We start from the raw sequence: 14,698 nt of genomic DNA, 5'->3' as shown, positions 1-14,698 counted from the left end.
TGTTTTTCCAAGCTCTTCCTGCTCACTGTTTTTCTTCTATCTATAACTTTGCTCTTTTCAAGACTAAGGTCAATAGACATTTTATTCTTGTTAACTCCATAGATGAAGTGACTTCATGCCTTGTCTCGATCGATTTTTCATTAAAAAAAAATGAGTAGCCACTTATCATCACTAAAAAAACACTTGAGATGGCTAGATTCTCAGTTGAATGATGAATATTATGAGAGGATTAAAAATGTCAATATCATGCAACCTGCACAGAAGCAGTCGTGTTTTAAGGCAGAAGGGTAAGGAAAGAATCTCTGTTCATGGAAATTCTGTTGTATGCTGGACACCCAGAAGGAGGGAAAGTTTTTGCAATTGTGATAACGAGTTTTTGTTGTGAATGTCTTACAAGAAGAAACTAGAAATGAAAGTCCATCACCTTCCATGCAAATAATTAGAGTAGAGAAAGACTAACATCTCTTTTATGAGAAAGAGGATGTAAAGAGTAAAAAAGATTCATCCTCCGCTCGATTTTGCATTCTGCAAGGTAAGAAAGAATGCACCTCCTTAGATTTGGCATCAGTACGGCCATCTTAGTATGTACCTTCTACCCATATAAATAGAGGATTACGTCAGAAGAAGTAATAGAATGGTGCAAGCATTTTCCTAGCAAGTTTAACCACAGAGTGGATAAAAGTTTTCTAATTTAGATTCGGAGTGAAAGTCAATTCTGGGAGTTTACAAACACAGAGGCTTTCTCAGAAAGAAAAAAGGATCTAAGTGTTGGTGGTGAAAGGACAGCTTGATCTTAAAGTAACAAGCTCCCCCACCCACACGTGCATCGTATCATGTGCTCATAATCAGCATAGAGAGATAGTCATCAAGATCTTTATTATTAAGTTATTGTCAGTAGCCTGAGATGGAGGGAATGTAAATGAGTCCATTCTGCTATTTTTATACTTTTCTAGTATGTGTCCTTGGGGGAGTTGGTTCCCCCACCCAGATTAAACTAATCTTGTTGTAGTGTAGGTAAATATTGTTCACCCTCTAAAGGGTTCCCCTTCTTTCTTGAGCCAACTACCCTCAACTGTATTAAAAGTTAGAAAAAGCAGAATTCGCTTTTATATTTATTTATTAACTAGCATGGTGACCCGACATTACCCGGGATCGAATGGAGATCAATGAATGTTTCACACTCCCATATTTTTATTGTCATCGAAATTGGTGAAATTGTCCCTTTTTCTATCAACTCGATTGCCTGCTCTAGTTGGGAACCCATCACAGTGCACCGGAAGAAGCTCACATGCCTCTCGCTATGACTTCTTTGACAATAAATTATAGTCTACATTGCACTGTAGAGAACCTACTGTTGATTTTATGAAATTATTTTTACATATAATGGCTTGAATTAAAATTTATAATGCAAAAAAGTTAAGTATCATGCTTTAATTGTGCTCTAAACAGAAACATTAATTTCAAATGCGCCCCTATCATATCAAAGAACCTACTGTTGATTTCATATGTTCAGCCTTCCCAACACAAAACCTATTTAAGAACACTGCCAGGCACATGAAGTTCCTTCATGTGAAATTTCAGAAAACTCAGCCCAGCCATTTTCGAGTCCATGGGGAACAAACTCACAACGTGCCTTACATATAATAAAAGAGAAAAGAAACACTACAGTTTTGCATCCTTATTTTTCTGCATTTGGATTTATTCCTCTCTCTTTTTTTCCCTTATCTTTCTCTTTTCCTGATTTTTCTCTTTTCCTCTCTCTGTCACATTTGATCTGCTTTGCTTTTCCTCCATTTCCCCTCTCAGTATGTTAATTTTGCCATACTTCAAACGATTCACGGGTAAGGAAGATAAAAGATTTTTTCATCAACAAATGTCTTCTCCTCTTTAAAACATATCAGTTGATATTTTCAATATAGAAAAACAGATTAACAGCCTTCATTTAATCATCTCTCTCCCCTGAATTTTTTTTCTTTTAGGTGATTGTGAGTGAACTCCTGGTCCTTTAAGCTGGAAAATTCATTTTAATTTCAGAATCTTTGCCCAGTAGCTACTCTCATCCCTGTGTATAAAAAGCTGATTTTATTTTACTTTGGTGTTTCACTTTGTGATGAAATGTTTATTTCTTCTGTTTTGCATGAAAAATTGGATTTCTTAAAAATTATTAGATTAAAACCCTTTTGGAGATACCAAGTTTTTTTTTGTTTTGTTTTCCAAGATCCATTTCCAAGCAATAATTGCAATTTGTGATGTGAATACAATAACCAAGATGAAAACAATAATCCAAATTATCAAAATAATCAGTCCTCTAAAAAAAAAAAATTATATCGAGTTGAGTTTAGTTGGACATATAGGGGAGTCAAATATGCTGATGATAGGAATCTGTAGTAATATTGAACATAATGTTAAAAACGGTATTTTCTACATAAGGTCAAATCAACCAGAGAAATGGAAGATTTCATAGAAGACAAAAATTAGAGTGAGAGCTATTTGTCAGAGTATAACATCATGAACAGATGTGAAATGTGTCTTAAAAAAGAAAAAAATATTTTTATTCTATGAGTTGATGGTCTTGGGAGATTTTTTTTTTCAAGCTGATTGTTCATTCGCTCCTCCAAGGCAAAGGGAGCTCATATAATGTTGTGAAAGAATAAAGCAACAAAGCCCATGAGCCATTGAACAAAAATGTTGTTGACATTTACTTTTCAAATTTTTATTTTGATCCATCACAGCTAACATGGAAAGAAAATGGCTGCAAAAAGAATTCTGTTTGTGTCATTAAAACATATCAGTAAATGCTGACAATTATTGTCACCATTTACTGATGTCACATTCCACTGAGCAACTACTTATGTGTCAGACACGAATAGCTGTTTCTTTCATAGATGACTACTAGCAATCTGTGGGGATCGAAAAAATCCCCTATGTTAAATGCTACAAATCTCCCCAATTGTGAGGGGAGAACTTATGAACGCTAAGCAATTATGAAATATAATCAACAAAAATAGGATGAAAAAAAAATTACAAAAAATAATTTTTATCAAACCGGACAAAATTTAATCTTATATTGATATGCATAGCTTTTCAGTGTTTTTTTTTTGGGGGGGGGGGTTGTATCGTAGCCTAGGTTTGTAAAAATGTCAGCCACATGAGATCTATAAGACAAAGTATTTGAAAATATAGAAGGTTTCAGTAAGTAAAAAAAAAAATATGCAGATTGATTGCTATTAAAATATTTGACGTAGTGGTGGGACAATTAATCGGAATCGTATAAAAATTAGGAATCGTCCCAACACTATTGACGGGTCCATGACAGTTATTAGTTGTATTTTTGCTTAATTTTCCATTTTTTTTTCAGTTAAACTTATGATAGCAAATCATAAAGTAAAGTGTGGTAGCCATCTTGAATCCCTATTTTTTTTTTTTTTTAAAGCTTTTACGCTGCAATACAAAATCTAAAAATAAAAATACTTATGTCAATTGATAGATCAGATTTTCTTGCATTTGGTAAAAGTTATTGTAAATTTTTTATTCACTCTTTTTTTCTTGTTAACTACTTCTTGTTAATCGTTAACTCTTATGTTTTTTTTGTTTTTTTCTTAACACTGCTTAATAATTTTTATTGTGCATTCTTTTCTCTGCTGTTTCCTTAACTCTTGTCCTCTCAGATATATGTCCAAATATTATTGCCATGGGCTTTCCAGCTGATAAATTAGAAGGAGTTTACCGGAATAATATTGATGATGTTGTTAAGTAAGTATCCTTTCTTTTTAGTTTCATTACTTTATTTTATTTATTTTTTTCTCCAGAAATTGTCATGTAAATATAAATTGTCAGGTAAATATAAAAAATTTTCCATATGATAAAATGCTACACAATGAATTCATTTTGATCATGGACTTTTGCTTTTTCCTGGATTAAAAAAAAAAAAATTAAAAAAAATCCAAAGATTTTATACTTAAAGTGCTAGAGCTCCTTACTGATATAAATTCTCAAAACTGTAACATGGTAAATGTGAGAGGCACAAGACATTTCAAGGATATTGTCAAAGATAACTTAAAAACTGTTATCATGAATGTGGAGAACAGCTTCAAAGCAATCAATTTTGCAGAAACACATCTGTGATGGCAAGGTGAGTTTTCAGCCAAGGTGACTAGAGTATTTCATCTTAGTAAGAGATATTAAAATTCTAACTGTTCCTTTAAGAAAAATTGTTTGTTTGAATCTCTTTTGCACTTGGTTCACTGAATATATTTGCCAGGTATTTTTTAAAATTCTTTTTTCATTAACCTGGTGACATCAATGATTTCTAGAATGTTGGAGATCTTCCTAAGATTCCATTTCTTTTCATGTCATACATAAGACTTGATATTAATTGATCTTCTTCCACACAACTGTTTAAATCAGCATCATTGGGGCATTAACTTCAACTATGGTTGTTACTTTTTCATTCTTGTCCCATATCATTGTTTAACAACTACATTTTGTAGATATGTAGCTTTAGGAATTGCATAGTCATAATGAATGGTGTATAAATTATTTTCAACTGTTTTTTTTTTCTGCTGTATGTTCCCAAGACTTGCTGCTATACTGGCTATCTACATTTTTATTGATGCTCCAGTGGATATATTTACACACTCTGTGATGTAGTAATCGTTCTCCCAGCAAGACTTTATAACTATATAGCAGGTGGCTTTACTAAAGTGTGACAGAACCTGCACTTGTTGTTGGTAATGAGACCGTTCATGAGTTAGGTATGTCTGTGTTGGGTAAACTCTGAAATTAACTGATTATTATGAATTTTGGAAAACTGCTGTTAGGTGTTAGGGTGGATTATGTAGGCTTTATCCTTTTGAAAATTCAGCTTTATATTTTCTTTTTAGTATTCAATGATATATAAAATGTCTGGCATAGTGCAAGTATCAAAAATTGTAAGAACGCTGTCAAAATAGTTTATGATAATGTATATGAAAAGAATCTCCCCAGATTATTCCTGAATGTAAGATGGTCATCATGACCAAAATCGGAGCAATGTCAAGGGATAAGTGTGTCAGTGAGTGACACTTTTTCACATCATATACAGGTGTTTATTATTGACGGTGTTAAAACAAACTATTAAATATTCATGCATGAAACTAGATTGATAAGTCAGGCACAAAGTGAAGTTCATTTGTAGCAAAAGTTGGATTGTATTTTGGGGGTTGGGTGGGGGTTCACATTATAATAGATTAAGTTTATCTTAATATTTGTCTATATGCATCAATTAATAACACTCATTATTCCAACATTTTTCATTTCAATGAGATAACAATGGGAATAGGGGATGTCATGAGAGAATGTTAATCCTCCCCTCTTTGACATGCTGTATAATGGGTGGGTCTGTATGAAATAAAGTGTCTTACATTATCTAGATAAATATTTAATAAGTAATTTATGAGATTAAAATGAGCCTAGAGGTGTGCTTGCTGCTAATCTGCCCTATTTATCCATGAACAAAGCAAAGACTTTTTTGTAAGATACATATACATACTAGCAAGAGGAGCTAACATTGCCCGGCTGAAGATCTTTAAGAAAAACATTATAAAGTAAAGACTACCCCCCCCCAGCACACTTGTAATCAAGATTTTTTCTCTTTTTTTTTTTTTGTTTACTACATAGTCTTTAATCAGTTAAAAGAGGCAAATATTGGTTTGTGTTGTTAAAAAGAACAAATATAGAGGTGTCACATGTTTTATGGAGGGAGACAAGAGAAGCCACGTGCAATGGTAAGAGTTGCAGAAGATAAAAGGGAAAGAAATTAGTTTTTCACTCACTCTTGATAAGTAAACGTCCATCAGGAAGACATATATATATAAAATGAACTCATTTTCCCCTCTGATTTTGACCTTAATAGGATTAAAAATCAAAAGATTTAATGCAAATGTAATACGCACAAACTGCAGCACAATATATGAGGTGTGTTATAGGCCTATTACCTATCCACTTCTTCGATAATCATAGATTCCTATATTCTATCTGCTAAAAGTTCACTGGCAAAATCGGTTAAGATCAATTTCAGTGGTAAAATCTTTTCTCTCTAATAAATTCCTCCTTCCCCTGCCACCACTTAACACTGTTGCGTGATCGTCCCCAAGAGACAGTTATGAAGGAACACCGGTTTAGGTTTTCTTTACTTCATAGTAAAAAAAACTGGAATGGAATTTTAATTCTACTGAGTGAAACACACCATGGAGTTATTTATCGAAGGGTTATTTATGCCTTTTTTGCTTTTCGCTGTGTTTTTTTTTTTTTTTGTTTTTGTTTTTGTTTTTCCAAACACGTCATTTTTTTCCCCCTGATTTATGCTTTTTGTTTTTTTTTTTGATTTCTTTTTTAAAGAAGTTTTACGTTTGTTCGCTGTTTTTTTTTTTTTTTTTTTTTTTTTTTTTGGTTTTGCCGATTTTTTTAAAAAGAAGTTTAGCATCATTTTTATTTTTATATTTAAACAGGGTTAATACTTTGCTTATTCTTTACTTTACCTCCCCCCCCTTTTACATACACACCTTCAAACAATTTTGATTTGTTACTGAAGAAACTGAAAACAGAAAAAGTATTTTTGTTATTTTACTGTTGAGTAAATTGGAAAATATATATTTTGCTAAATATTGAATCCCAGTGATTCTGGTAGCAGTAAGAGGATTTTTGACTAAGGTTTTTTCGTATCACAGAACCAAAATAAAAACTTTAGATCAGACTAACAAGAAGATCCGACGTTGCCCAGGATTAAATGAGAATCAACAAATGTTTCACATTTCCAATACTTTTATTTTCATCAAAATCGATGAAATCGACCATTTTCAATCAAATTGATTGATTTCCTCCTCTACTCAAGGACTCACCATGCGTCACATGCTTCACTGCAGTAGCTTAGTTCACAATACATTGTAGTCTGTATTACACTGTAGAGAACCTATTGTTGGATTTATAAAATTATTTTTATACAGTGGCTGGAATTAAAGTTTAAAATGCAAAAGTCAAGTATCATGGTTCAGCTGTGCTGCAAACAGAAACATTAATTTAAAATGTACCCATGCCTCATAAAAGAACGTACTGCTGATAAAACTTCTCAAATGCACTTGTGATGTTAGACTGTATAAGAGTGTTAACTTTAGTCAAAATGGAAAACTGCCTCCTTTAATCAGATTTTTTCAATTATTGATACTTATCTGAGGCATTCTGATACAAAACCTATCTAAGAACACTCCCACACAAAGTACCTTTGTGAAATTTATAAAAAATCCGCCAAACTGCTTCAAAGTCCATAAAGAACTAACTCAAACACACACATGCAAAATGCCTTTTATATATAAGTGTATAGAAGTATAGAAGGTTTTAAATCAATTGGAGAGACAAGTGTTAGAACATGAAACAACATATTTTCCCTGTTCAGTTAGTAAAAATTGACTGAACAGATTTTTTTAATTTTATTTTTGGTTACAGGAGAAAATCTCATTTTACTTCATATACGAAATATATTTGTGTGTGTGTGTGTGTGAGAGAGAGGGAGAGAAAACTCTTTAACAAAAGCATCCTTTATTATATCTTGGTTCCTGATTGTCACTTTATGCTGTTCTGAATTTAGTTTTCTGCCAAGAACCCACTGATCTTGTTTGACCTCTTTATCTATGTTTATATACATCTAGTCCCACCTCGGCACCAACTGGATAACCTTAGAGATAAATGCCACAGTTCTAATCTCTGTATTTGAGCGTTTGCAAAACTTAGTTTTCTCAGCTGGTTGCTTTCGTTAAACATTAACCCATACAAGCAGCCAACTATTTTAGAATGGTGGCTGATCCTGCAGTAGTTCCATGTCTTTTGCAGTCCTCCAGTGGTTTCATGTCACCCTAATTCCCAGCACAATTCAACACCCTTCTTCTATCTCGTCCAGTTATCTAGAATCTTTTTCCATTCCTCCAATGTCCACTCCAGTCCTTGAGCAGTTCTATATCCTTCCCAGTCCTCCAACAAGTATTTATTCGTCCCAGTCTTTCAGCAGTTCTATATCCTTTTAATACAGGGTGTTCCATAGTTTTGGGCACATTTTGACATTGAATATCTCAAGAACTATTGAGGAAATAAAAACGCATCTGGTATATTCAGAAAGCTTGTAATCTCAAGTTTTTCATGGAATGTTCAAAGACGTTCGATGGGAGCACCATTAGACACACAACGCACATCAAGCGAATAGTCCAACTTTTGCCAAATGCATCCCAGCATTGCGTTGTCAGTGGTTGCAACAGCTTCTGTTGTTCAGGCCTTCAGCTCATCCCCTCTCATGGAATGGAAGGCAGATAGCGCAGTCCTTTCACAAATCCCCACAAAAAAATTGCAGGGTGTGAGATCTGTGAAGCCAGGGCATGAGATCGTGATCATCTTGCCCAGATCATCCAATCCATCTGGCAATGTTGTGTTCAGAAACTATCTAACCCTGAGACTCGAAGTGTAGTGACACCCCATTTTGTTGGAAAATGATGTCCCAGACTCTTTCTCACTCAAGCAGATATGAGGACTTGAAATATGGCCAAAACTTTTGGAACACCCTGTATACCCTTCTTGGTCTTCCAGCAGTTTTTTTTTTTTTTTTTCAGTCATCCCCACATTATCAAGGCCAAGAGGCCACTCAAGGATAAGGGTTAAAGAGTGTGCAGTAGCAATTGGACACTATAGTAATCATTAGTAATGAAAATTTGGTAAATTTGTTAACTTATATAGAACTGCTCATTAAGAACTTATTTACGTTAGACTTGAACACGACCATATTGTAGTCAGCCGGAAAGCAGGAAACGGAAGACAATTCCACAGGCGTGCAGTTCTAAGAAAGAAGCTTTGTTCATGGAATCTACGTTTAGGTTTAGGTACAGATAAAGAGTGGGGGGAATTATTGATAGTGTTTTCTGCTAGACGAGTGTTTCTTGTGAAAGTTTGGCGAGGGGGGAAACCATAGACTGAAGCTCAGTCAAACACTTTCCATGAAAATAATGATACATCAGAGACAAACTCGCAACATCTCTTCTGTGAGATAGAGGTTGCAGGGAAGAGAAAAGGACATCTCCTACAAGGCTACGAAGTCTATTTTGAACTCTATCAAGACAGGACAAGTCCTTTCTAGCAGCTCCTGCCCAGATGTGGCAACAGTATTCCATCCTTGGACATACCTGGCTCTTATATAGATAGAGAATTGCATCAGCAGTGAGATGTCTACTGGCTCGAAAGAAAGATCCCACCATTTTTCCAGCTGCCTTGGCAACAGATTTGATGTACGTATTCCATTTAAGATCGAGTAATGGTCAAGCCAAGATGCATTAAAAGTAACCAGCCACTCCTTTCCCCCTTGTACCACGTGCTCAAGATCAGAGGAGAGAGAATCGGAGAGAACTTAGTCGTTTACTGTCTTAGATGTGTTACCATAAATAGTAGTGTCATCAGCATAAATGTCTACAAATGATGTAAGGATGTGATTTGGAAGATCATTAATTTAGATCAGGAAAAGAGTTGGGCCCAGGATGAACCCCTGAGGGACACCAGCATTAATACTGTGAGCTTCTGATTTTTGACACTCAACTATTGCTCTTATGAACCTATCAGAAAGAAATGATTTAATAATTGAGAAGACATTTCCAGCTATACCATAGCTAGAGATCTTGTGAAGTAAACCTTTATGCCATACCCTATCAAAGGCCTTAGATACGTCAAGAGCAATTTCCCTAGAAAGGTTGCCTCCATCGAGAGATTTGCTAATCCTATGAGGTATAACTGTAAACACATCTGCTGTAGATGTAGAAGAACGGAAACCATATTGAGTGTCACTAAGAAGGTTATTTTTGTTGAGATGGTTGATTACTTCTGTATTTAACACAGATTCCAGCAACTTACTCATGATGCATAAGAGACTTATTGGCCTGTACTGAGAGGGGGATGAGCGATCACCTGAATTCTTAAATATGGGGCATACTGATGAAATTTTCCAGGGTGATGGGAAACTATTCTGTTTAAACAGTTTTGTAAGTATGGGCGCTAGTTCTGGTTGAAGTCTTTTGAGTACTATAATTGGAATACCGTCAAGACCAGTTGCTTTACTGGAATCAAGGTTTTTGATTAGCTTGGCAACATCACGTACAGATATATGTATATCGCATAGCGTGTTTTCTGATACAGGAGGAAATATTGGGGGTTGGCGGTCTTGGTCGCAAAGGGTAGAATTAGCTGCAAAGTTCTTGTCAAAGAGTTTGGCTTTGTCTGATGCTGACGAGATTACCTCAGGTCCATTGATGATAGTTGGGATAAAGCACACGCTTCTGTTCAGGATTCTGTTTGCAATTTGCCAAAACTGGTGGGAACCAAGCCGCTGCTCAGCTACTTTGGACTTGACGGATTGAGCATACAACTCTCTTGCGTTCTTTATTACTTTCTTACAATGGTTGCTGGCAGTCCTGAAAGCTGCTTTAGTTTCCATACATCTATTACGTTGGAAGCAATGGAAAAAGTGATTTCTGTGTGCAATGGCAGCAGCACATTCTGGTGAGAACCATGGCTGGCTGTTAGGTTTTTGCTGGAACTTTTTCGAGGGTATGAAACGGTCTACACCTACAATTAACCATTCCGTCAGGTCTGATACTATAGAGGACACATCCTTTTTAAACATGGAACGCAGAGGTAGATCTGATATAAATGTATGGGAGTTATCTCAGTCAGCCTTAGTGTATCGATATACTGTACGATGGAGAGGTACATCTGGGGACTTATTACATTTCATTTTTATCTTAATTGATACAACAGAGTGGTCGGAAGATCCAAGAGGAGACAGAACAGAAACTGAACATAGTTCAGGGCAAGTTGTGAGAAAAAGGTCTAGTAGACTCGCATACTGGCCGTCATTGTCGAGCACACGGGTGGGTTCGTGAACAATCTGAGTGAGGTCATAAGCAATGGAGAAATCATGACGGAACCTCCCCTCATCATCGGTCTTGTTTGAGTGGGTCAACCATCCGACGTTGTGAACATTGAAGTCTCTACATATGTGAATGTTAGCTGAAGGATAAGCAGATAGGACTTGGTCAATTTTCTCAGATATGCTTTTAAAGATAATAACTCCGCTGTTGTGGGGGCGATAGAGAGTAAATATAAATGCAGTAGTGTGAGCTAATGCAACCCGGAAGCACATATAGGGTAAGTTAGGATCTTTTCTGGAGATGTCCCTACCACATGGAAAGCCATCTATATATATAAAAGGCAAAATGTGTGTGACCATTTTGTGTATGTCTTGCAAAGGCTTCTTTCACACACGCTCCCGGGGGGGGGGGGTACTATTGCTTAGAACTGTTTATATACACCCTATATAATAATATCTACGATTTGGGAACGCGTGTAGCGTATAGATTTATTTGCGTCAACTTTTACAAAATTATTGCTATTTTGGCTTCTCACGTGTTGATTTGTTTTTTTTCGTATAAAAAGCGAAACTAATTCAAGGTTAACAGCCTTCTCGGCATCGCGCTGGGAAACGTCCAGAAGCAATCAGCTTTGATCAATGTTGTACATCAGACAGTTGCTATTCAATCTGGACAATTTGGAGCTGGTTTCCCCCTCCCCAACATCTGTTAGGGGAAAAACAGTCAAATTTTGGTAAACAAACCCAAACGCTGCGTGATTTCTATTTGACCTTCTTAATTAGGTCAAATGGAAGCAACAGAGTTAACTTTTATTGCGGACACCTGTTTTTAATAGTTAAATAAATAAATTCAAACATATCTCTGTTGTATGTCGCGGTGGCCCAATGGTTAACGTCGCATGGTTTTTTTTTTTTGGTTTTTTTTTGACACTTTAATTTCCAACTTTGCCTCAAGGGTTCGGGTTCGATCTTCATACTCACCTACCAAAACATTTTTTTTATTATTTTACCCCCCCCCCCCCCCGAATTTTGATTTACCTCAAAACACCTGGACATCGCCGGGTACCCCCCCCCCCCCCGCGAGTCTTTAATATAGGCACATATACCATGCCCATGGCGATCTTGGGGTCAGATTTAGATGTTAAGTTAGAGTATCCTTTAATTGCGAACTCTTCTAGGGAAATAGCCTGTCCAATGCCAGTTTCGCTTAAAAATAAAAGGTCTGGTTTAGTCTCCTGTAATTGGGTTTCAACCTCTGGAAGGTTAGAACGTAGACCCCTGATGTTGGAGAAGGAGACATGGTAGTAGGGGTCTACGTTGGAAGTTGGAGAACCGGGTTTAATCGTGTATTTTTTTCTTGAAACTTGTCATGATGGAATTTTGGAATTTGTGGACTAGGTCATCAGATTTACTTAGAGCAGGACAGAGAGGGGAAACTAAGATAGAAAAAGAAACAAAGAATTTTTTTTTTTTTTGTAGAACATAAGGTAATTATATATCAGTTATATATCTTTCCTAGTCTCCCAGCAGTTATATATCTTTCCTAGTCTCCCAGCAGTTATATATCTTTCCTAGTCTCCCAGCAGTTATATATCTTTCCTAGTCTCCCAGCAGTTATATATCTTTCCTAGTCTTCCAGCAGTTATATATCTTTCCTAGTCTTCCAGCAGTTATATATCTTTCCTAGTCTTCCAGCAGTTATATATCTTTCCTAGTTTTCCAGCAGTTATATATCTTTCCTAGTCTCCCAGCAGTTATATATCTTTCCTAGTCTCCCAGCAGTTATATATCTTTCCTAGTCTTCCAGCAGTTATATATCTTTCCTAGTCTTCCAGCAGTTATATATCTTTCCTAGTCTTCCAGCAGTTATATATCTTTCCTAGTCTCCCAGCATTTATATATCTTTCCTAGTCTCCCAGCAGTTATATATCTTTCCTAGTCTCCCAGCAGTTATATATCTTTCCTAGTCTCCCAGCAGTTATATATCTTTCCTAGTCTCCCAGCAGTTATATATCTTTCCTAGTCTCCCAGCAGTTATATATCTTTCCTAGTATTCCAGCAGTTATATATCTTTCCTAGTATTCCAGCAGTTATATATCTTTCCTAGTCTTCCAGCAGTTATATATCTTCCCTAGTCTTCCAGCAGTTATATATCTTTCCTAGTCTTCCAGCAGTTATATATCTTTCCTATCTATATTTTTTTTAATTTTCGTCTTTTTTACAATGTTTTCAGCAGATTATTATCGAATTGAAACTAATCTACCCAATTATCAAAAAATAAATAAATAACATGCAAAATCCATATTTAAATATATGTAGGAAAGACTTTGCCAAACGTCAGTGAAATTAAGAAATAAAAACAGTAGAAAAAGATATGAATTGTGATTAAGAATAAAAATCAAATTCATTCAAAATTTGTGAAGAATTTGTTAGCTTTATAGGAAAAAGTTTTTTTTTTTTTTTTTTTTATAATTAAATAGGCGGGCAAAAAATACTTGATACTTTTCCAAACATCACGTTTTCTGTTAGAGTGACGTTACTTGTTTTAAATAACATTTATTTTTGTCTGTCATAATTTTTGTAAAGCTTCACGATGGATGTTGAATGCCCTTTTTAATAACAACAAAAAATCTCCCTTAATCCTACCTCTTACTTTAGACATGAGTGGCAAACCTCCTCTTAACACCTTCTTTAGCCCTTAAAATAACACTAAGTCCGAGTGGCAAAAATTCCTTGGTAAGCTACATATAAGTGGCAAAAATAATAAAAAAAGATCTTTACTTAAAGAAAAGCGCACATGATTTATCTCCTATGAAAAAATAAATTAGTTAACTGTCCTAAAATGCTAGAATGGTCTTGAAATGGTAAATTATTTTACATTAAATTTGTGAAACTAACCTCCACTCTAAATTCTAAAATTGGTTTTATTTCGTTTCTATCAAGTCTTCAGGATGTTCACACATAATTTCCCTTAGCCCTATCATTAACCCAAAGTAAGTGGCAACCTCTCCACCCTCTCATAATTGCACAAAGACCCCCCCTAAAACCACACATAATCGGCTTTTAGAAAATAAAAAACAACAAAAAAAAACGCTCACGATTTATTTCTCATGGAAAAAAAAATAGGTTAACTGCCTTAAAACGCTGGAATGACTCAAAATAGGAAATCATTTTACATTAAATTCTAAAATAACTTTTGTTTGTCTTTCATTAAAGTTTTTCAAGGTGTTCACACGTAAATTGCCTACAAAGGTGGAATCACATGTTTTGGAGAGTTGGTCAGATGGGGGTGGGAAATGGAAGGTATTAATCTACAATAATACCAAAGAAATATTGCAATATATTAATTTTTGAGCCGTCCTAGATTTAGATTTCAGTTTTTTGTACAGAAAACACATTACAATTCAGCTTTGAGTTCTCTAACTTCTTTTCTCTTAATGGATATATGGCATAAAAATGGAATTTTGCATTTACTGTTGATTATTTGGAAACCATTTATTTCTGGAGATTTTCAGTAGCTGATTCCTTGCACAAAAATGCACTTATATGGCAAATTTCATTGCTCAATCTTATGTTTTAACAAAGATATAACATTTTTACTGAAAAATTAGCGTAAGAAATGTGACAAAACACATATGGTCTTAAAGAGGGAAAAATAACCAAACGTGCAAGGCACAAAAACGGTCATAACTTCCTTGATTAATCAGATTTTAAAAATGTAAAAAGTTTCTTTCTTAGCTTATCAAGCTCTTTCTATGTCTGCGATTA

At 35.1% G+C, this 14,698-nt stretch overlaps 1 protein-coding gene across 1 annotated transcript in view; it reads left to right on the top strand.

The window, feature by feature from the left end:
• LOC145266467 (phosphatidylinositol 3,4,5-trisphosphate 3-phosphatase and dual-specificity protein phosphatase PTEN-like) overlaps positions 1-14,698 on the top strand; it is a 266,654-nt gene that overhangs the window by 99,106 nt on the left and 152,850 nt on the right. Inside the window, exon 2 of the mRNA XM_080122149.1 lies at positions 3,669-3,753. Coding sequence (XP_079978275.1) covers positions 3,669-3,753 — 85 coding nt within the window. The remainder of the gene's footprint in view (positions 1-3,668; positions 3,754-14,698) is intronic.

The sequence above is a fragment of the Euprymna scolopes genome, chromosome 41 (assembly GCF_053919585.1).
Source record: "Euprymna scolopes isolate OS-2025 chromosome 41, ASM5391958v1, whole genome shotgun sequence".
Lineage (NCBI taxonomy): Eukaryota > Metazoa > Mollusca > Cephalopoda > Sepiida > Sepiolidae > Euprymna > Euprymna scolopes.
This window is presented reverse-complemented; position numbering and strand designations above follow the sequence as displayed.